Source organism: Schistocerca nitens, chromosome 7 (assembly GCF_023898315.1).
Source record: "Schistocerca nitens isolate TAMUIC-IGC-003100 chromosome 7, iqSchNite1.1, whole genome shotgun sequence".
NCBI lineage: Eukaryota > Metazoa > Arthropoda > Insecta > Orthoptera > Acrididae > Schistocerca > Schistocerca nitens.
The window spans coordinates 520,897,638-520,920,629 of record NC_064620.1 but is presented as its reverse complement, the minus strand read 5'-3'; the positions used below and the strand labels follow the sequence as shown (position 1 = coordinate 520,920,629).

Genomic DNA, 22,992 nt, shown 5'->3' with positions numbered 1-22,992 from the left:
TGTCAGTCAACTACCCTGGCCAGCAAGATCTCCAGATCTGTCCCCCATTGAGCATGTTTGGGACTGGATGAAGCGTCGTCTCACGCGGTCTGCACGTCCAGCACGAACGCTGGTCCAACTGAGGCGCCAGGTGGAAATGGCATGGCAAGCCGTTCCACAGGACTACATCCAGCATCTCTACGATCGTCTCCATGGGAGAATAGCAGCCCGCATTGCTGCGAAAGGTGGATATACACTGTACTAGTGCCGACATTGTGCATGCTCTGTTGCCTGTGTCTATGTGCCTGTGGTTCTGTCAGTGTGATCATGTGATGTATCTGACCCCAGGAATGTGTCAATAAAGTTTCCCCTTCCTGGGACAATGAATTCACGGTGTTCTTATTTCAATTTCCAGGAGTGTATTTTGTTGCTAAAGAATCTGCTGTATGTAGTGCCTTCGACAAATTAAACGTACGACTTACGCATCCAGTGTGCCAACAAGTATATTCGGTGAATATTTTGTAAAGTGTGACATCTGCGCTGTCAAGCATACCACTTTCACAATTATGTTTCTGTGAACATAATACATACAACAACTTATATCATAGAACGTTGCATAAACGGCAGAGTGCATTTTGAAATTTCAGCAGTGTTGATCCTTTTTCATGTTTATATCTTCACTGTGTATTTAACAGCATGTTGAATATTGTGTATGAAGCATTCAGTACCTGTAAGAAGATAAGTCTAAATTAGTCATAGCAGTAATTACATCCTACAGCTTAAATATATCTTAGAATTCTTAGTTTGCTACCAGTTTGAAAACTGGCAACTACTTTTCTCATCCACCTATAAGGATACATGAATTGCATTCTGTTGTGCAGTGATTTACATTTCTCAGTGCCAGATACACTTTCATTTCCCTTTCAAGAAAAATGTGGAAGTACGTTATGATACAGAATCTACAAACACTTTTTTAAATATAACAATTGAGTCAGTTATTTTGAAAAGGGCACGAGTCAAATTTTTTGCCATATTGAGTTATGCTTCGATTCCGAATCTATAGAGAAAGATACATCGCTGTGTGTGAAAACGGCATGAGTCCAATGCATAACATAGGCAGGGGAATACAATGAGTTTGTTGAATGTTTTAAAAAGGCCATTAGTCCTGGACTCATGTCCCTTTCAAAACAACTATGCTGCTTCTATCTGGTGACCATTTTAGTGAACTCTTCAAGCAGCTGGTTGAGTGTAGTTTTATAGTTGATTAGCGTGCAAACATGGACAGTGATAGTGACGGATCACCTGGAAAACGCATAAATGGCCAACGAAACCCAGAAGAATATAAACAGAATAAGATTAAAACGTGTAAAGTATAAGGAAATGAACACGTCAGCTATTCTGGGAAAGTCATTACAGCTAGATCTACAGGATCCGATTGCAGATAAGTTCCTAACCTAACTTTTATGTAGGTTACATCTTATTAAAAACATAATCTAATACGAAATAAGCTCTCAACATAATGGTCAGTAGAACAATAAAAGTCACATTCGTATGGGGCATCTTCGCTAATTAAAACCTATAAAATAAATATATCAAAATTTTAGTGTAGGCTTATTCAGTTTACTGGGATCAATCAATGAATTTTACTGTAATTATTAACCTTCAACCACATAGCAGAAATACAGTCTCACCTGTACTTAAGCTAAAAAAAATTAAAAATCTACAGTATTGAAATTATATTTCCATGGATTTATAGAGGTAACACAGTTTGCCTTAATACCCATTACAAAACACTAAAGCCAAAACTAGTAGCTTTTGTTTCATTCCAGATGCAGTATGAAGTGTTCTACAAAATTCAGTGACCTAGAGAAGATAACAAATTTGAAAAATTTCCATGAATTTGAAACTAAAGCGGAGCAAGATATTTTCCTACAAGGCAAGCTGACTTTATCTGATGTTCATTGCTGTAGTCCATGGAAGGATACTCCAAAGGCCAGACTCCACAATGGTTTTTACATAATTACTCTTGCAGGTAGTAGACATGCTATTTGCAAAAAAGCGTTCATAAGTTTGTATGGAATATCCGGAAAGAGAATGAGAAGACATGTTGACTTGCTGGCTGCAGGGTAATCTCGAAAAGAAAATCGAGGAAGATCAGAAACTTCTAGAAACAAAGATGTAGCAGGAGCAGTTTGTAAAAAAATAAATGAGCATATTTCCTCATTCCCAGTCAAGGAAACACATTATGCAAATCGAAATCTCAAGTACTTGAATAGAGAGCTAACAGTAAAAATCAGGCATTCACTCTTTTGCAAAAATTATCCAGACATTAGAGTTAATTATTCATTAAAGTATTACACGGAGAACTTCGGCTATGCATTGCAAGGCCACAAAAAGATGTGTGGGCTACTTGTGAGGAGCTTGGTCAAAAATTAAAAGTAATTTCCTAAATGATAACGCTAAGCATGTTGCAGCCGCAGAGCCGTTGGTATGTAAGCGTAGATCACAAAAGTTCTACAACATAATGAAGGAAGTAACGGTAAATTGTGTTGAACGAGATGACATCACATGTATTTGTTTTGATTACATGCAGCATTTGCCCTTGTCGCACATTACATTGCAAGAGGTATTTTACATGAGACAACTATGGGTGCACTTGCTTTGCATCCATGGCATGAAAAAGGGAACTTCGGTACATCATTTATATCATGAGGGCTTGGACAGAAAATGACCCAATGAGGTGTGCTCACTTCATAATCATTACATATGAAATAACATACCTGACAGCACCAAGGAGCTTCATTTATTTTCAGATTCCTGTGGTGGTCAAACCCGAAACCACACAGTCACACGCTTCATCATGAGTCTGGTTGCAACACGTAGATTCATCAAAACTGTACAATATTATCCTACATGGGGGCACTCTTTCCTCCTCCCCTGTGACCATCACTTTGGGGTAATTAAAAGATACATAAAGAAGAGTGATCGTGTGTACTCGCCTACAGAGTATGCAACGAAAGTAGCTGAATCAAGTTCAAAATGTAAATGTAATAGCGTACTGCATGAAAAATGATTCTATATTGATTATAAAGGTTGGTGGACAATATTTTACAAAAAGACAACCAAGTCGACTGAATATTTGGGAAATAGGGCGCCAAAAATTGATTTTATTATTTCAAAGTATTTCATGTTACAGCGTGAAAAATATAATCCTTGTGTGTTAAAAGATTGTGAACGTATTGATGAGTTACAACACTGTACTCTGGATAAGGCACGAAACATTTCCTTACTAACAGAGGAGGCTTACAATAACAAGTGCCCAATCAACCATAAGAAAGTTGAAGATATTAAAAAGTTGGTAAAGTACATTCCACAGGAGCATCTCCCCTTTTATGAAGAAATATGTGAATGTCTGACACAAGACGAAGAACTCAGTGACGACTAAATATAAAATATTACCTTAAAATGCACATATTTTGTTATTTTTTATTGATAATCCAAAAAGTAATAATTTTTTGATACAATGTTAACATATTCAGATTCAGCATTAAACAAAAACACATTTGCTTAGAAAGTGCTATTATTCAAATTTTCTTTTTTTTTTTGAGGGGCCTGAGTCCAGTTACTTTAAACTTTTTTGCGAAAAAAAAGATAATCACTTACAATTTAGGTACGTAATAGATGTTAAATATATACATTAATGAAAATGCTTGAAAATATTAATAAGAACTTTTCAAAAAACAGTTTTAACCGATTTCCCGAAAATTGCTTCTTGTGGACTCGTGCCCTTTTGAAAACCACTGATTCAGTTTAGAATTTGATGTTCAGATTTTTCACCTTGAGATGGTTTCTGTCTGTCAGTATCCATAGTTTTGCAATATAGTGAATACTGCAAATGATGGAAACTTTTCCAAGTGTAGACTGGAAGTGCAATGCAATTATTATTTGAAAAGTGAAGAGGAATACTAGTTGTCACCAAGGAAAAAAACCGGACAAGTGTGAGAAGGACTCGCGTTCTGAGGGTTCCATACAAACATAATTATGTGCATATACTAGTTGTCACCAAGGAAAAAAACCGGACAAGTGTGAGAAGGACTCGCGTTCTGAGGGTTCCATACAAACATAATTATGTGCATATAGATGATGACGATAATAATAACAATTTCGTGTGGCGCAGTAGCCTGTTACAGGGCTTTCTACTGTTCGTCATTTCGGTGACGTGCGTGTCCCTAACCTACATCAGTTATCCAGTCGGGTAAACGGGACCAACAACTTAACGTCGAGTCCAAAGCACGTGTTGTTTCTGGCGACTGCTCACGTCGTGTAGAAGCAAAGACTAGGTAGGTTTAAACGAAGATATGAAAATAAGTGATTCGACCGAGATTCGATCCCGAGCCTTCTCGGTTTTCCTGCACGTGCATCAAAATGTTTGATTTTATTTAATGTATTATAATTGCAAATCAATGATATTAGAATTTTTAGTATATTACTACTGTGGAATCTATCTTCTTATCAAATTTTATAATTCCAGGCGAACGGTAAGCACGCTACAGGTTTTGATGAGTGAGTTTGGGAGTGGCAAAATACGTAACATAAATTGTCGTTTCTTTTGATTGCAGTGACTTAGCAGATAAAATTTTTCACACAACCTAGAAAGCGCAGACCTTTGTATGTGGCATATGTTGCCGAATGATACCTCTACCCGCTTCTGAGAAAAAGACGTCTCAACAGTCGGACGGACACACAAACAGATAGACGGACAAGTGAAAGTGTTCCTATAAAAGTTTTGTTTTTACCGGTTAAGGAACGGAACCCTCAAATTAATGAGCTTGTCGATCAGAGACCATGAAAATAACTGAACTGATCAAGCGACAAGATATGCTCGAAACAAAGGATCTCAGCTTAAGTGGCATACTGGCACACAACGTTGGATAAACCTGTCTCGCTGTTGAAGAGCGGACAGTGTAGTTTAGCGAACCAAACTGTCCAAAATATGTGGATAGAGTAGCAGCTCTGCCCGAAATGAGATTAGAAATCAATTTTATGGGTGCTTGCGAACGTCGTCATTTCAGAGTGAGCAGTGTTCCGCTAAGCATTGCAAAAATCTGTAGGTTTTAACTTTTAGTGTAAAATTCTTTTAGACTATTGAGTGAGAGAAGGTAAATAATGGTACGAACATAATAACTTGTTCTGAAGTGAAGTGTTGCGTCCTTTGCCAGATGTTCCACGCATTCGTTTTATTGAAGCCTCAGACTCACGAAATAAGGATTTTGTTGAAAGAGTTTCGTGGGTGAATTATACTCCCGTCGATTTCATCCAATAAGCATCAGTGGAGCCTTTGGGAAGCTTAGATTTACGTAACTGTTCCGCCTTAAGTGCCTTCAGATGGATACTTCTTGTTAATTCATTGGTGTGATTGTAGTGAAATTGCAGACTGTGCAGTCAAACGATTTCGAGAATAGTTTCTGAACATTACATTACACTTATTTATGCTTATGGACATTTTCGTGTGCTAGATTCATCGTTCATGAACATCATAAAACAGCTACAAAGGTCCAACGGCTATACTTTTCTATAGACAACAGCCTGGTCAACGAACAAACTTATAGTACTGGTAACTCTATTACATTGTTTATCCGTATTGAGAGTACATGAATTTCCAAAATGCATCCTTGAGCCAGAACCGATATTAAATTCTTCTCTCTGAAAAAAATTGTCGAGTGTAGCATACTGGATTCTGTTAATCGAATACTCATTGAAACAACCACGTATCTGCAAAGATACTCAGTTTGATCGAATATTGGACAGTATCTGACGATGCGGTACATGTAGGAGTGTAGCCGTTTACCTGTAATTATTGCATGCAAGATATAGTGTATGAATGAAGCGAGCTGTGTTTTAATATTCTAATCTGAAAACGCTGAAAAAAAAAAGAACCACAGCTCGGAACGAAGGAAATATTATCGAAGAAGGGGGAGTCGTTATGGAAAAAAAGCTAACAAAAATTTTACTCCTAGATCGCACTGTAAGCGGCAGAATATGGGTGATAAAAGATACGGGGTACGGGGCTGTTCGTCACTTCCGTCTGAGATGCTCGGCATGACTTTTCAATGCAGGATCGCGCGCTGCTGGTAAAGCTCTTTTACACGAATAATGACTACGTTCCAGTGGTTCTGTAGAAGTTCCAAACACTCAAGAATATGAAAAAAGGTGTTGCTTCAATGTCTGTCAAAGATCTGAAGAAAATGATTACGAAATTAGAAAAGAGAGGTTCTTTTGAAGTGCAATGTGGCACAGGGAGTACAAACTGTGGCCACAGCATTGCAGGAGGTGTCGAGCATTAGTGTGCAAGGGACACGGAACTGCCCTAACTTTGGACATGTCAGCATAATGCACAAAATTCTACGAAACATCCTGCACTGCTATCTTTACAACGTTACCTATGTTCACGCTGACCTTCCAGTAAGACATACGTTTGCTCCTGAATCTTGCCAACATGGCAGCGGACAATGAACGACCATGGCACATTCTGTGCACAGATGAAACCCATTTTGAACTCCAGGGACATGTCAGTACACAGAACAGCAAAACGTGGGCAACGGAAAATCCGCTCACACACTATTGGTACCACTTCATTCAACAAAGGTTGCGGGTTGACGGCATCGTTTATTGTAGGGACATATTTTTTTCAAAGAGATAGGTTCTGTGGATCCTGTTAGCTGTACCTCCACTAGCAAACGCCACGAGAGTCTTTTGCGCACCAGCATCACTCCAACCCTGTGTTTCATGTGTGGGCAGGATCATTGTTATACAAGATGGCGCTGCTTCGCACATCGCACAGCCATCGAAGCTGCTGCTGTAGAGGCATTTTGAAAATGCTAAAATCTTTATCAGCCGTTGTTTCCCTACAACCTGGCAGTCCAGATCACCCGATCGTAAACTGTGTGACTTCTGGCTGTGATCTCAAAAATGCTGTGTTCAGTGCTTCCAATACAAACGTTGCTAAAATGAAGGTGTATATTGCACAACGCATTCTGAATGTGCCCCCTGAGACACTCCGATCAGTTGCAGAACATGTTGTTTCTCGATCACAAATTGTGGCAGAAAACGTTGGACAGCATGCTGAACGTGTCTTGCGTTCGTCCCAGGGAGTGGAAAACCAGGTTCATTGTTGTTTTTTATGCGGTTTTTGCCCTCAACACAATTAAAACCCGATGTTATTGTTGCTTTTTATGCAATTTTTGTCCTCAGAACGAATAAAAACCGTTTTTTTCGCTACTCGATGTGGCGTGACCTGGCAGTGGTGGATGGGATTACGTAATTAACTGCGCCAGTGCTGTTGAATGCCAAACTTGTGCTGTCACGCACATTGCACAGTACATTTGGTTTATTGTGCAACTCACACCATAGCCGTCGTACTGTGATTCTTGTAATTCTTCTGACATTTTGTAGCCGAACACATTTACGTTCTGTAGCGTAGAACGTTTTATAGTGGGAAGATTTTCGTAACTTCTTTTTTCATATCGTTTCATTCTTCTTCGTTCATATTTGACGTCATTCTGAGAGGAAGTTCTTTTTTTAGAGGGTTTCGAAACTAGAATTTAAATTATAATCAACCGCTGCAATATATACAGATATCGTACGTATCTACATCTACATCTACAAACTCCGCTAGCCACCACGCGGTGTGTAGCGGAGGGCACAATTCACGCCAAAGTGATATCCCCCCTCTGTTCCACTCGCGGATCGCACGAGGGAAAAACAACTGTCTGAACGCCTCAGTACGAGCTCTTATTTCCCTTATCTTTGAATGATGACCATGACACGATTTGAAAGTTGGTGGTAATAATATCTGCTCTACATCCTCGGTGAAGATTGGATTTTTGGAATTTAGTGAGCAGCCTCTTCTGTCTGTATCAAGTATCTGCGGCATTACCAGCTTACATAAATTAATACTTTAATCAGAAACCGTATCTTTTTCAGATATTCAGTTGTTCTTTAAATTTGTTCCATGTCTGTACTCAAATAGAATCACTTTAGTTAAATCAGTTCACATACCTGTAAAAAAGAGTTTCTGGAGAGTGTGACGATTTTGCCTACCCTGATCTTGAGAGGTTGCGACGCCTGTTGCATGAAGATGAGCAGCGCGCTGCAGAAACGACCGTCGGCGGCTGGCCAGTCGCAGCTGAAGGCAGAGTCCAGCAGGCGCTCGCTCTAGTAACAGACACATGACGCATGACGTAGCCTGCGAGATTTCTACGGCATGATATGTTGTAGAAAATAACTGTTTGTGATTGCAAGCAAAGTAGTCTAGGTACTTTTGTTACAAATAGTTAATAATGGTCGAAATGTTATGTATCGCATATTAGGATTGAGCCACCCTGCATTAGAAACCATGCCACACAGCTACACTGCTTGGTGAAAAGCACAATTCATTATACCAAATGAAAGAGTACTTTGTGAACAGTACAGTCATATGAATATTGGTGCAACAGATACTCAACTTCAGATATTTAAGCTCGACAAGAACATACACTCAACTAACTTCATATTCAAAACTTCCAAAATCAAGGTTTCTCCGTGTAACGGTCCTATTTTCATTGCTGTACGCATCAGGCACTGTACGCTGAGCTGAGCGCTTACTTTAGTCAGAATCCAGCTGCCTCACATCAGCAGAATCTCCCTTAATAGGCATCTTTCCCTTACGTTCAAAAGTTTGGGTAAATAAAAAAAAACGGTGTCAAATCAGAACATATATAATTATTTTCTCAAATTAAATTCTTATTGCAGCAAGGTAAATGTAGTCCAATCCGTTTTCAGTGTTTAGTTTCATGCCTGCAGACCACTGAAGTTACTGAATCTTACTTTATTTAAAAATTAGGGGAAACCGAACCGTAATTTCCGTCGGAAACCACATTTTACACTTGGCCTGAATATTTGAAGGTCGTGCAGTTTCATACCTACTTATTTATTTCAGATCATTATACGCGTTCAAACGTTTTAATACATATTACCTTATTGAATTTAAACGTTTCGTTCATATCCATTATATCGAATAGCTGAACTTAGTTTTCCCAGCATGCTTGTAATTTTACTTCGGGACCAAATTTTATGAGCTCATCGTTAAACATTTATTCTCTCTTATTGACTTTCATGTTAATGATTTTCTTCTGCTGAATCTGTTTTCCCGATCTGTCCGCTACTTATGTGCATAATTTTAAGAATGCAAACTTTCTTCTCAGCAATTTATCACCTTTTTCGAAACTGAGAGTGATAGTAAATTTAGAGTTTCCGAGTGAAAGAGCAAAATGAGTGTGAGTTGAAAGAGGTAGATATTAATCAGTTTCATTCGTGCCAAAGAAGTAATTATTCGATTCATTATTGTCTGCTACATCTGAAACAAAATCTCCGCAAAACCTAAAATTTAGCAAGAAGTCTGGCATCTAAAATCCTTTACTCCTCAAAATAATAACATTCTCTCATTCTTTTAACACGAATGCCCTTAAAATAACTTGCATGAATTTCATGTAAAGCTAGCTGTTCCCATCCACACATATCTTTGGTTCGGTCTGGACAAATGGAAATGAAGGAAAAGAAGAAGCATACGTTTCTAATATGTTTCTGAATTGGATATACGTCACAGAGTCCATGTCTCCTCCCACCCACCCACCCCCCCACCCCACCCCACTGTCTCTATCCGTTTCCTCATTCCCCTCTCTTTGTCCATCTCCCACTCTCCCCCTCTCTCACTGTCTGTCATCTCGTCGCTCCTCTTTCTTTCCATCTGCTCCTCCTCCGTCCTCCGTCTCTCTCCATCTCCTCCTGCCCCTTCTCTCTCCCACCCCCCCGCCTGCCCATCACTTTATACCCTTTCTTTGTCCATCTTCTCCTCCTCTCTCTCCCTTTGTGATCCTACCCTCTCCCTCTGCCACCTCTCTCTGTCTCTCTCCTTTTTTCCACTTTCTGTTTCCTTCTCCTGTTCCTCCCTCTTTATGACCTTTAGCATTGGTTATTCATATTGTAAGTTCAGATTCTGTGTAAGTATTCTAATCATGAGCTCATAAACCATAAATACAAACTTATCTGTTTCATACCAACGTTTCCCTACCACACATTTTTATCACATATTTTTGTATTTTTATGCCCAGTAGGTACATAAAAACACTCACATATTCGAATGAAATGTTGTGACGAAATTTGAAACCAGTCAGTACGGAACTTTCGGAGACATACGATTTTGAACACACGAACATTTACGTTTCTATATTTGTTTGTTTTGTGACAATTATTTTAGCTCGTACTACAATACTTATCTTAAAGACCCCAAATGATTTTCACCACTGTTGTACTCGTCAAGAAAAGAGAAGCTACCACTGAAAGGCTGTTGACACAAGCGGAACTCTCAATTAGGACCGACCAGGCACTTTGGCCGTGAGCTACGCTCAAATCGACGGTAACACATTCTTCGGACCCGATCTAGCGTCGCCAGTCATATCACTACATATTTCACGATTGCTGTTGACATCCTATACGTCCTTGTATAGTGTTTAATTGGTATTAATTTCCAGTGTTGCGTACAGTAAATCTCGCTGTTACGATAATATGCTACTGCTGTAACTCATCATCAGCATTAATGGGGCGAAAGTGTTGCCATAATTTGTGACGTGGCTGTACACGCTGAGAATGTGCAATGTGGGGAGTTAGAGGCATGTTCAGCAAATAGCTGATATTATTAACTAACATTGAAGTTTCATATAGACATTGTTATCTTTATTTACATCTTATTACAGCAAATAATTATAATGTATTTCGATTATATGAGTAGTCTGCTTAAAAATTATACAGTATTAAGCCTATTTGGAATATATGAAGAATGTTAAAAAACTTCACCAACACTAACTAACTTCATTACTCTACCTATAACAGTTACATTCGATTTCTGTATGTGATGTCTTCTGATCTTAGCTTTACATTTGATAATACGAACTTTTGTTACAGATTTAAATGATCGTCCCAGCAATTGTTCCAAGATACGTTGTGCATAATAAACAAGACAAAAATAATGCAGTTAGTACTAAATGAGAAATGTGTTCAATAATTATCATTGGTGTGAATGGTTATCTTAGCCTCATTGTAGACTAGTGGGTGGTGCAGGTAGCGCTGGTAGTGTGGTCATGGGCGTGTGTCATACGTTTTTGCCTTTCAATATCAGTGACAAACATGTTGCGTACACATATATCCATGCTATACAAAACTAAATAGAACTTTGTGCTGTTATTTCAGTAACTGCCTGTACCAAAACTCTTTTATGTATAAAGCAGGGTGTATGTGTGATTGATTTAAATAGGATTTGGCACAGAAATAGCAGCACTGTGTGGATTATAACCTCATAGCCCCAGTGGGAGTGGATGTATAGGAAGAAATTTTTTTCCCAGTCCCTGATGTATAGCCTGCCCTACACAACAGACATTATGTGGGAACAGTACTGGCCTGCCAAATCAACCTGCTTTGCAGGGCAGTCCAGATGTCAGGGGAAGAAATGTCCTGCAACGTAGGCTGCCCTGTATGACATCACCCTGAATTACTGAACTGTACTGCAGGGGTGCATGTGCTGATGGGCATGTCTGGGGACAGCTTGAGATGGATATTGAAGGGTATAGACAGAGAGAGAGAAGAAGAAGGTAACGAAAAGATAGAGAGGGGAGGGGGGATATAGAACGGAGGTGGAATGCGTATAGGGGCTAGTGGGCATGTGGAAAAGCAAAAGGGGTAGGAGGAGATGGAAAGAGAGAGCTGGAGGAGGACACAGGCAGGGGCAGTGGAAAGGAAGCTAATATCATAGAGAGAGAATGGAGGAAATAGACAAAGAGAAGAGGAGAGGAGGAGGAGGAGATGAAATAGTGAGGAGGAAGGGCTGGGCACAAAGGGGGGGGGGGGGATGGTGAGGTGTGTTAAATACATGTGTTGAACACATACATGGGCGAATCTACAGGGAAAGTACTAATGTTTAAAAGTTTGCAGTATTTCGTAATGTCGAAACATCTCACGATCTAAGAGTTCTTGTGTAAACTGCAGTTTTAAAAGGGCTGCAGACATAAAAATTGTTTAGTACTCATTTGCTGCAAAAGTTATTTGGAGAAATACAAAACAGAACCACAGGACTTTGTCAGCTCATCGTACAAACGACAGTTTTTGCAGTTGTAAAGCTATTGCACTATGTTCTTAAACATACTTTCACACACACAGTACAGTGAACAACTTGCCCGTCTGATGAAGTATTTAAAGCTATTGAAATACGTAAGTGCTAGTATTTATCTCGTAACTGGAAAGGTACACTTCATTGGTGCTGTTACACTACTGGCCATTACACCACGAAGATGACGTGCTACAGACGCGAAATTTAACCGACAGGAAGAAGATGCTGTGATATGCAAATGACTAGCGTTTCAGAGCATTCACACAAGGCTGGCGACAGTGGCGACACCTACAACGTGCTGACATGAGGAAAGTTTCCAACTGATTTCTCATACACAAACAGCAGTTGACCGGCGTTGCCTGGTGAAACGTTTTTGTGATGCCTCGCGTAAGGAGGAGAAATGCGTACCATCACATTTCCGACTTTGATAAAGGTCGGATTGTAGCCTATCGCGATTGCGGTTTATCGTATCGCGACACTGCTGCTAGCGTTGGTCGAGATCCAATGACTGTTAGCAGAATCTGGAATCGGTGGGTTGAGGAGGGTAATACGGAACGCCGTGCTGGATCCCAACGGCCTCGTATCACTAGCAGTCGAGAGATAACAGGCATCTAATCCGCATGGCTGAGCCGGCCGGAGTAGCCTTGCGGTTCTAGGCGCTACAGTCTGGAACCGCGAGACCGCTACGGTCTCAGGTTCGAATCCTGCCTCGGGCATGGATGTGTGTGATGTCCTTAGGTTAGTTAGGTTTAAGTAGTTCTGAGTTTTACGGGACTGATGACCTCAGAAGTTGAGTCCCATAGTGCTCAGAGCCATTTGAACCATTTGAACCGCATGGCTGTAACGGATCGTGCAGCCACGTCTCGATTCCTGAGTCAACAGGTGGGGACGTTTGCAAGACAACAACCATCTGCACGAACAGTTCGACGACGTTTGCAGCAGCATGGACTATCAGCTCGGAAACCATGGCTGCGGTTGCCCTTGACGCTGCATCACAGACAGGAGCGCCTGCGATTGTGTACTGAACGACGAACCTGGGTGCACGAATGACAAGACGTCAGTTTTTCGGATGAATCCAGGTTCTGTTTGCAGCATCGTGATGGTCGCATCTGCGTTTGGCGATATCGCGGTGAACGCACATTGGAAGCGTGTATTCGTCATCGACATACTGGTGTATCAGCCGGCGAGATGGTATGGGGTGCCATTGGTTACAGGTCTCGGTCACCTCTTGTTCACACTGACGGCACTTTGAACAGTGGACGTTACATTTCAGATGTCTTACGACGCGTGGCTCTACCCTTCATTCGATCACTGCGAAACCCTACATTTCAGCAGGATAATGTACGACCGAATTTTGCAGATCCTGTACAGGCCTTTCTGGATACAGAAAATGTTCGACTTCTGCCCTGGCCAGCACATTCTCCAGATCTCTCACCAACTGAAAAGGTCTGGTCAATGGTGGCCGAGCAACTGGCTTGTCACAATACGCCAGTCACTACTCTTGATGAACTGTGGTATCGTGTTGAAGCTGCATGCGCAGCTGTACCTGTACACGCCATCCAAGCTCTGTTTGACTCAATGCCTAGGCGCACCAAGGCCGTTATTACGGCCAGAGGTGTTTGTTCTGGGTACTGATTTCTCAGAATCTATGCACCCAAATTGTGTGAAAATGTAATCACATGTCTGTTCTAGTATAATATATTTGTCCAATGAACACCCGTTTATCATCTGCATTTCTTCTTAGTGTAGCAATTTTACTGGCCAGTAGTGTATATTAGCGATTTTGGGTTGGGTCCCTTGGGGTTCCGTAAAAAAATTAAAGGCATGGATGACAAAAGAGGTGTATCTCATTTGCATACTCTTACTCATTAGTGCAAATCGACTTCTCGTCGCGAATGCCAACTTACATGGTCAGTCAGTGATTGTCCGACGAGGCAGAAGACGGCAGTCTGACCCATGTAGACTGGGCAAGCCATCAGCCTCTTCACCACGGCTCCCCCTTTCCCACCTCCCTGGAACAGCTGAAACAACACAGCTCGAACAAACAGGAGAAATTTGTAACAATAATAACTTGATTACATATAAATGCGAGGTTTCGCCATGATATATTACACCTAAGCAGAAGTAGCCTAGGAGCGCACGAAGCATCTTGCATTTCTACAATTATGTGACACATTGACAGGAAAGATTCAATGTCTAATCAAGAGACATGAAATATAGTCCTCCTGCAGACCTCTTGCAAAAATTCCGCAAAACATGAGGCCTAACGAAGACGATACAGGTCTCATAAAGCTAGAAATATTTGAATACAGTGTGCGTGTGTGTGGATAGTTTTGTGCGTAGAAGTTTGGGGTATAATTCGGTAGCTAAGGAGAAAATTATATAACAATGAAAATTTTCATCGTTGGGATTGCAAAATTAATTCGGTGAAAGGTGAACAAGACATGAACAGCGTGATGACCTATTTTTGATGGTTTAAATGATATTTAATATAGTTCAGCAGTGTGCAGTATACGATAATACTTCATGCCTTGGGGTAAAAGCGGGTACTCCCTGTGTCACAAATGGGAAAAGTTATATTTTCCGTTCAAGGCATGAGACACAACGATACTCATGCAAGTTATCTACCTTCCACCCTGTACAATCCTGATGGGCCAATTTTGGACACTTTCAGTACTTTACACAATCATCTGATTTTCTTGTTGACGAGTAGATCTCTTTGCAAAGATAGCTAGAAATTTCATTCTCATCTTCAGGAGAGCTGTTTGCCTCACACGTCTTAAAACGTTTCTGGTCTACACCAGAGTCCTTCAACAGTATTTGTGGTGTTGGCAGAAGAGCCAACACCGTGCTACGAGAGGAGGCCGAAATGCACGCGTTTTAGCTCACATAGGCTAGCGTGAGGATGGAAGAACTATACTGACGTGAGGTCTGGAACATGACAAGGAATGAGAATTCAGAAAGAGGACGTAATTAGTTTCATACTGAACTTAAATCCATTAATGATGAACGTCGCTCTTGACGGTACATGATTCACAATATTATCTGTTCAGAATACATTCGTAGTAACTGAATCTGGCGCCTTGCTAGGTCGTAGCAAATGACGGAGCTGAAGGCTATGCTGAACTGTCGTCTCTGCAAATGAGAGCGTGTGTAGTCAGTGAACCATCGTTAGCAAAGTTGGCTGTACATCTGGGGCGAGTGCTAGGGAGTCTCTCTAGACCTGCCGTGTGGCGGCGCTCGGTCTGCAATCACTGATAGTGGCGACACGCGGGTCCGACATATACTAACGGACCGCGGCCGATTTAAAGGCGACCACCTAACAAGTGTGGTGTCTGGCGGTGACACCACAGTATTGTACATCTGCCGGGAAGATGATTTTGTTGCACTCAGTTCATTTTTATAGGGAGACTGCTTGGTCACGCCACGTTTACCTCTTTACCTGGGTAATGACGGTTTCTCGTAATGAGGAACTGGGATTACATTCTCTCACGATAGAGTGGATGAAGAATGTGTTTGTACATCAGTCGGCGGACCAGGCTGTGGTGAAGAAACAGTGACTACTCTGTTATTTTCAGGGAATCTGACATAATTATTTCTGTTGTACCTGATGGTGCAAATTCCTCTTCGCCAAATGCATTTGCATTAAGCGGGAAAATATCCTTATTTTTAAACACCGATAGGTCATTTTGCATTACTGCTATTACAGTACATACAAGTCCGGAACCACTGACAAGGGGAGGCCGCCAACTGTGAAATTCAGATTCAATTCATACTGCGCATAATAAAAGCTCATGGCCAGAGGTGTAATGTGGCAAAGCACCAAGATGCACTTCTCAGTCGTTGTCGAGAAAATCGACAGTTAAAATAAACCGTTGCGGTGAAATACTCTCTACGATTAATAATTTTCTACAGTGTCGTGGCGCAGCGGTAAGCGCTCGGGTTCGTAATGCGAAGATCGCCGGATCGAATCTCGCGCCATGCAACTCTTTTTTTTTTAGTATTTGTTTTTTTGTAATTCAAATGTGTGTGTGTACACACACACACACACACACACACACACACACATATATATATATATATATATATATATATATATATATATATATATATATATATATATAATTCCCGGCAATCAGTTGCAACAATTATGCATATAATAAGTTGTTGAAAGTCGTTTGTCGTGGAAAAACTGGTGACTTCGAACATCATTACGTTTTCCGCAAACAAAGTTGTATTTCACAAATGTTATTAAATATCTTCATAATGTTAACCACGTATAGTTAACGGAAGACGCAGAAACGATATTCCGAAACGAATACGTATAGCGTAAGTCAAACGTTCGAATTAGAATAGAAACCACACGAACACAAATTTGCTGTGGCAGGTATGAAATATAAACTCCGTTACCCGCTCGTTACACTTCAAGGACAGATGTTGAATGGGCCGAAACGAGCCGCCGCATAACAGCGTAACTGCCTGCTAACTTCGAAAGAAGGTAGATGCGGTCCCTAGCGCAACTTATAACATCGTCGAAAATCAGTGCGGACGTGAGAGCTTTGGTACACCCTGTTAAACAAACGGAAAAATGGAGGCGGTACAATTGGAGAGCGATCCGCCTTCACCAACATGCATGGCGCGAGATTCGATCCAGCGACCTTCGCATTACGAACCCGAGCGCTTACCGCCGCGCCACGACGCTGTAGAAAATTTTTAATCGTAGAGAGTATTTCACCGCAACGGTTTCTTTTAACTGTCGATTTTCTCGACAACGACTGAGAAGTGCATCTTGGTGCTTTGCCACATTACACCTCTGGCCATGAGCTTTTATTATGCGCAGTATGAATCGAATCTGAATTTCACAATTGGCGGCCTCCCCTTGTGAGCTAATTGGTACCAGGGTGCCACTTTTCCCGGATAACTGTAAGGCCATACATTAATTTCCTGACTGTATGAAGCTCTTATTGGTCCCATCTCAAATTAGGCATAATTTATCAATTTAATAGTGACAAAAATAATCTAAAAATTGGTGCAAATATTGTAAATTCTGCATGTCATTATTTATTTATGTTTATCAAAATGTCTACAAGCAAGTAACGTGCCGTTAAAAGCAGATACTTCTCACGTCCCCCCCCCCTTCTCTCTCTCTCTCTCTCACACACACACGCGTAAGTTATTCGCAACGAAATCAGGGTGTGATATCTAGTAGTTCCTCTTTCACCCCACTGCTTCTACCCGGGTAAAAAAACTTTACTTTCTCGATGAGAAAGAAGGTGAAAAATCGTTTAACATGCCGTATGTCCATAAAGCCTGTAAATGTAATAATAATACAATGAATAATACGTTGTATTATTAGTTTCAACTTGTAATACGAAGGTATAAGTTCTTTACTGAGCACAAAATATCAAAAAGTAATCATACAACCACAAAAATCAAACAAATTATTTTTCTCAACAACAACGCGTCATAATTACTAAGCCTCATTGCGGTATTAAAGTTGCCGGCTGTATTCGCGGTCTAACGGCCAAAAAACAATGTTACCAACTAGTGAAGAGATATACAAGGGTTAGCGACTTGACGCCCGTGCCCGATTATACCCTAACTCCCCTTACTATTTAACAGCGAGTTGAAGAACACGAGAGGTTCTCCCGCCTACGGTACTCCGAGAAACACGGCAACAACTTGCATTCGACGAAACATCTGTTATTAAACGGAGAAATGGTTTCTGGGGTAGCGTAATAAAAGAAGCGATAAAGTTACAATTTTTTTACAACACTCTAAATAAAGATAGCTTTATGTGGCTAAGCTTGGGATCAGGCCCTTAGGGCGCTGTAGTGGGCACTGCAGGAGTGCAACGAAACCAATACCATATAACTGATGTCAGTGGATTGGCATCACAGGCGGCAGCGTGGCTAAACTGGGTGTTCTGGGATAAATGGTCAATATTCGGGAGTTTGACAGCAGTGAAGCAAAAAAGTCTGGGAATCATGAGTTTTAAAATGTAGTTCTTTATCTCTTCTATTACAAGCTCTTTGTTTCCATATTTTGAGAGGTGGTAGAATGGAACAACGAAAGAAAGAATTGTCTAGTAAACATGGGCTCTACCTAATGCATACCTGAAGAGCTATGAGAACTTCTTTGATACTGTGAACCAGATCTCTTCCACTGCAAATTCTTTGCTTTCCATATTTTCGGGGGAGGTAGTGGGGACCAAAACAAGAAAAAATTTACTGGTAAACGTGGGTCTAAGACGCATGCGTTAAAAGCTATGAACACTTGCTCAGTAGAAGAGATCAGTTTCACAGAACAGACGATAAACGAGTACACACAGCTCTTAAAGTACACGTTTTACAGGTCATGTTTACTGATCGTTCCTCTCATATCCATGAGTATTGGTCATCCCTCCTGGGATGCCCTGAATACGGACGGCATCAGCAATTACACAAGAGTCATCTGACAATGACCGAGGACCATTCGATTACTCTTCGGTATTTAAGTTCTTGATGCAGCTAGAAGTTCGAAAAATTTCTATAATTTTTACGTACAGTACATACTACGAAACAGCCAAAAATCGTTTCTTCGACCACCGTATTATTTCTATGAAGTATTTGCCAATTCTAAACTTAAATATGCAAACATGATGGCTTCAAAATAACTATTGCAAAAAGTGTTCAAATAACAATAATACGAAACTGTCTACAGTGTAGAGATAAGTAAAAGAATCTAGTTTCCAAGCACATTGGAATGAGTAGGTGTAAAAAGAACTGTCTTTATTAATGTTAACACTAATCATGTATACCTGTAAACTGACTCGTTTTACAACATTTCCACAAAAGAATCGTTCAGGTGATCCATGGAAAATGTGACTAACGAATTGTAGTTATCACACACAAATCAAGTTACGATCCTTCGTTAGAAATTACCAGTTGTCCTTACGTGAAGCTAACAAAATCCTTCATTGATAACTTTTGGTCGTATAACTGTTGTGGACTACAGTCAGAGAAAACTGCGAAGACTCGAGACAATAACCTGAACCACTTCGAACTTCTAAGAAAGTTTTCGTCCCAAGATATATCACTTGGGCACTGTCATCTACACTGTCCGTCAAAATGTTTCAGACTTCCAAACCTGATCACAGTTTGAGACCATATAACTGACATGAAGTATTTTTCCAAGCATCACAAATATCACCGACAGAAAGTAAACTATGTAATTCTGCAGGCTTTCGTGGTCGTTATCACTGAAGTTAAAATCTTCTGTGTTATTAGGTCGCATCATATTTCTACTAAAATGATCGACGTTTCGAACCCTCTTCTGGGATCTTCCTCAGGATCTTATGGTGTTCACTACTGCTAGAACACCATGAGATCCTGAGGAAGATCTCAGCCGAGGGGTCGAAACGTCGATCATTTTAGTGAAAATATGACGCGACCTAATAACACAGGAGACATTAACATCAGAAAGTAAACTATTTAGGAATCCTGAACGTAGAAGATCTCACCATGCAAACCGACAGATCCATCAATGTCTAACTCAATACTCATGTTTCCACGGCCTATGCTAATTGTTACAACTTACATGTAAAAAAATTACTAAGAGAGTTTATTTAAAATATTTTATTTCGTTGCATGTGGCTTATGACTAGAGCACTGACAATTAAGTAATTAATACTCTTTTCCTTCGCTACTAATCACGAGTGTATAAATGTATAGGAATTATGTTGGCAGCGTTGATATATTTCATTTTATCGTTGCCTATTTTTTTTACAAATTTCGCTATAATGATACGTTTTTACCTATTTTAACTTTTTACTATATAATGTCACATTTTATTTACTTTCTAACCTTGTTCATACGTCCCTAGATCCTCAGTAGGCTTCTCCCTTCGAAATATGTCTGAATCCGACCTACCATAAATGTTGAAGACAGGAAGTTAATTAGCTCTAAATATTTCGTTATAATGGAATAAAGTTGAATTAGCAATGATATGGATTTCCGCATAATTTTCTAAGGTCTGGAATTTCAGTGGTCGAAAGGAAAGCTCATTGTGTGTAGCATTGTAGGGGCCATTTTGGGATGCTATCGAGACTGGAAGTGTAGCAAACGAAAGACTAGCGGCCGGTAGTTTACTGACTATCAGCGACTTTTATCAATTGTGAACTACGGGCTGCTTAAGGCAAGAAAAGTTTGTCAAATGATACTTCTCAACAGGCCACGACTGTTTGTGTTCATGGTGCTTCCTGTTGTGTTAAATGTATCATATAAATGAACGTCTTGGGATAATAATATGTAGATTGTTCTATGTCGAGTGCTGAATAAGCAGATCCAGTGTTCTAATATTTCCCACTTTAAGCAACATATGTGTAGTGATGCACACAGAAAGAACAAAATTGCTGACGTCTGAGAACCAAACGGCTCTGAGGCAGACACAAAAGAGCCCAACCACCGCAAATGAATTTTTCTGGGCTACGTGCTCAGCTATGGTACAAATTGTAAGTACCTCACTATCTCGCGTGCTGCGGGAAATAGATTCCTGATGAATCGACGTTAAGGAAAAAGCAGGAGGGTCTGAAAAATGTGCGGTTCTGTATAAGTAACCACCACGTATGGTTAACCGTTGACAAAACGACCGACGTATATGGTCATTTCCTTGGCAGTTTAAACGCAGCCAAAACCTCTCAGACAAACAGAAGCTAAGCGATGTCAAAGTTAGCGTAAGGAGGGCTATGCGAGAAGCGTTCAGTGAATTCGAAAGTAAAATTCTATGTACAGACTTGACAGAAAATCCTAGGAAGTTCTGGTCTTACGTTAAATCAGTAAGTGGCTCGAAACAGCATATCCAGACACTCCGGGATGATGATGGCATTGAAACAGAGGATGACACGCGTAAAGCTGAAATACTAAACACCTTTTTCCAAAGCTGTTTCACAGAGGAAGACCGCACTGCAGTTCCTTCTCTAAATCCTCGCACAAACGAAAAAATGGCTGACATCGAAATAAGTGTCCAAGGAATAGAAAAGCAACTGGAATCACTCAACAGAGGAAAGTCCACTGGACCTGACGGAATACCAATTCGATTCTACACAGAGTACGCGAAAGAACTTGCCCCCCTTCTAACAGCCGTGTACCGCAAGTCTCTAGAGGAACGGAGGGTTCCAAATGATTGGAAAAGAGCACAGGTAGTCCCAGTCTTCAAGAAGGGTCGAAGAGCAGATGCGCAAAACTGTAGACCTATATCTCTGACGTCGATCTGTTGTAGAATTTTAGAACATGTTTTTTGCTCGAGTATCATGTCGTTTTTGGAAACCCAGAATCTACTATGTAGGAATCAACATGGATTCCGGAAACAGCGATCGTGTGAGACCCAACTCGCGTTATTTGTTCATGAGACCCAGAAAATATTAGATACAGGCTCCCAGGTAGATGCTATTTTTCTTGACTTCCGGAAGGCGTTCGATACAGTTCCGCACTGTCGCCTGATAAACAAAGTAAGAGCCTACGGAATATCAGACCAGCTGTGTCGCTGGATTGAAGATTTTTTAGCAAACAGAACACAGCATGTTGTTATCAATGGAGAGACGTCTACAGACGTTAAGGTAACCTCTGGCGTGCCGCAGGGGAGTGTTATGGGACCATTGCTTTTCACAATATATATAAATGACCTAGTAGTTTGTGTCGGAAGTTCCATGCGGCTTTTCGCGGATGATGCTGTAGTATACAGAGAAGTTGCAGCATTAGAAAATTGCAGCGAAATTCAGGAAGATCTGCAGCGGATAGGCACTTGGTGCAGGGAGTGGCAACTGTCCCTTAACATAGACAAATGTAATGTATTGCGAATACATAGAAAGAAGGATCCTTTATTGTATGATTATATGATAGCGGAACAAACACTGGTAGCAGTTACTTCTGTAAAATATCTGGGAGTATGCGTGCGGAACGTTTTGAAGTGGGATGATCATATAAAATTAATTGTTGGTAAGGCGGGTACCAGGTTGAGATTCATTGGGAGAGTGCTTAGAAAATGTAGTCCAGCAACAAAGTAGGTGGCTTACAAAACACTCGTTCGACCTATACTTGAGTATTGCTCATCAGTGTGGGATCCGTACCAGATCGGGTTGACGGAGGAGATAGAGAAGATCCAAAGAAGAGCGGCGCGTTTCGTCACAGGATTATTTGGTAACCGTGATAGCGTTACGGAGATGTTTAATAAACTCAAGTGGCAGACTCTGCAAGAGAGGCGCTCTGCATCGCGGTGTAGCTTGCTCGCCAGGTTTCGAGAGGGTGCGTTTCTGGATGAGGTATCGAGTATATTGCTTCCCCCTACTTATACCTCCCGAGGAGATCACGAATGTAAAATTAGAGAGATTAGAGCGCGCACGGAGGCTTTCAGACAGTCGTTCTTCCCGCGAACCATACGCGACTGGAACAGGAAAGGGAGGTAATGACAGTGGCACGTAAAGTGCCCTCCGCCACACACCGTTGGGTGGCTTGCGGAGTATGAATGTAGATGTAGATGTAGATGTAGATTCATGGCAAACACGAAGGAGAGGAACCCTAAAAGCCGTAACTGCTTTCCTGCAACGTTTCGGAACGCACAAATCATTCAACAGTAACTCGTTTTCTGAATAACAGTCTTAAAGTGTTGTGGCTGAGGGAAATCCAGTCGAAAAAGTGTCTGTTACGTGTTCAGATGCCGCTGCCTACATGGTAAATGCGGCAGCTACCCTACGCGTATTCTATACATATTAATTCACTTCACGTACACACAAAAAATCATAACCAATGAAATGCTTCTCAAAGCCCTACATCGTGCGTGGC

General features: G+C 40.8%; 1 protein-coding gene across 1 annotated transcript in view; it reads right to left on the bottom strand.

The window, feature by feature from the left end:
- Positions 1 to 10,288: 10,288 nt before the first annotated feature.
- LOC126195722 (uncharacterized) overlaps positions 10,289 to 22,992 on the bottom strand; it is a 52,736-nt gene continuing 40,032 nt past the window's right edge. The window contains exons 5-6 of the mRNA XM_049934351.1: positions 14,083 to 14,196; positions 10,289 to 10,360 (exon numbers count right to left, since the gene is read on the bottom strand). Of these exons, the coding sequence (XP_049790308.1) occupies positions 10,289 to 10,360; positions 14,083 to 14,196 (186 nt within the window). The remainder of the gene's footprint in view (positions 10,361 to 14,082; positions 14,197 to 22,992) is intronic.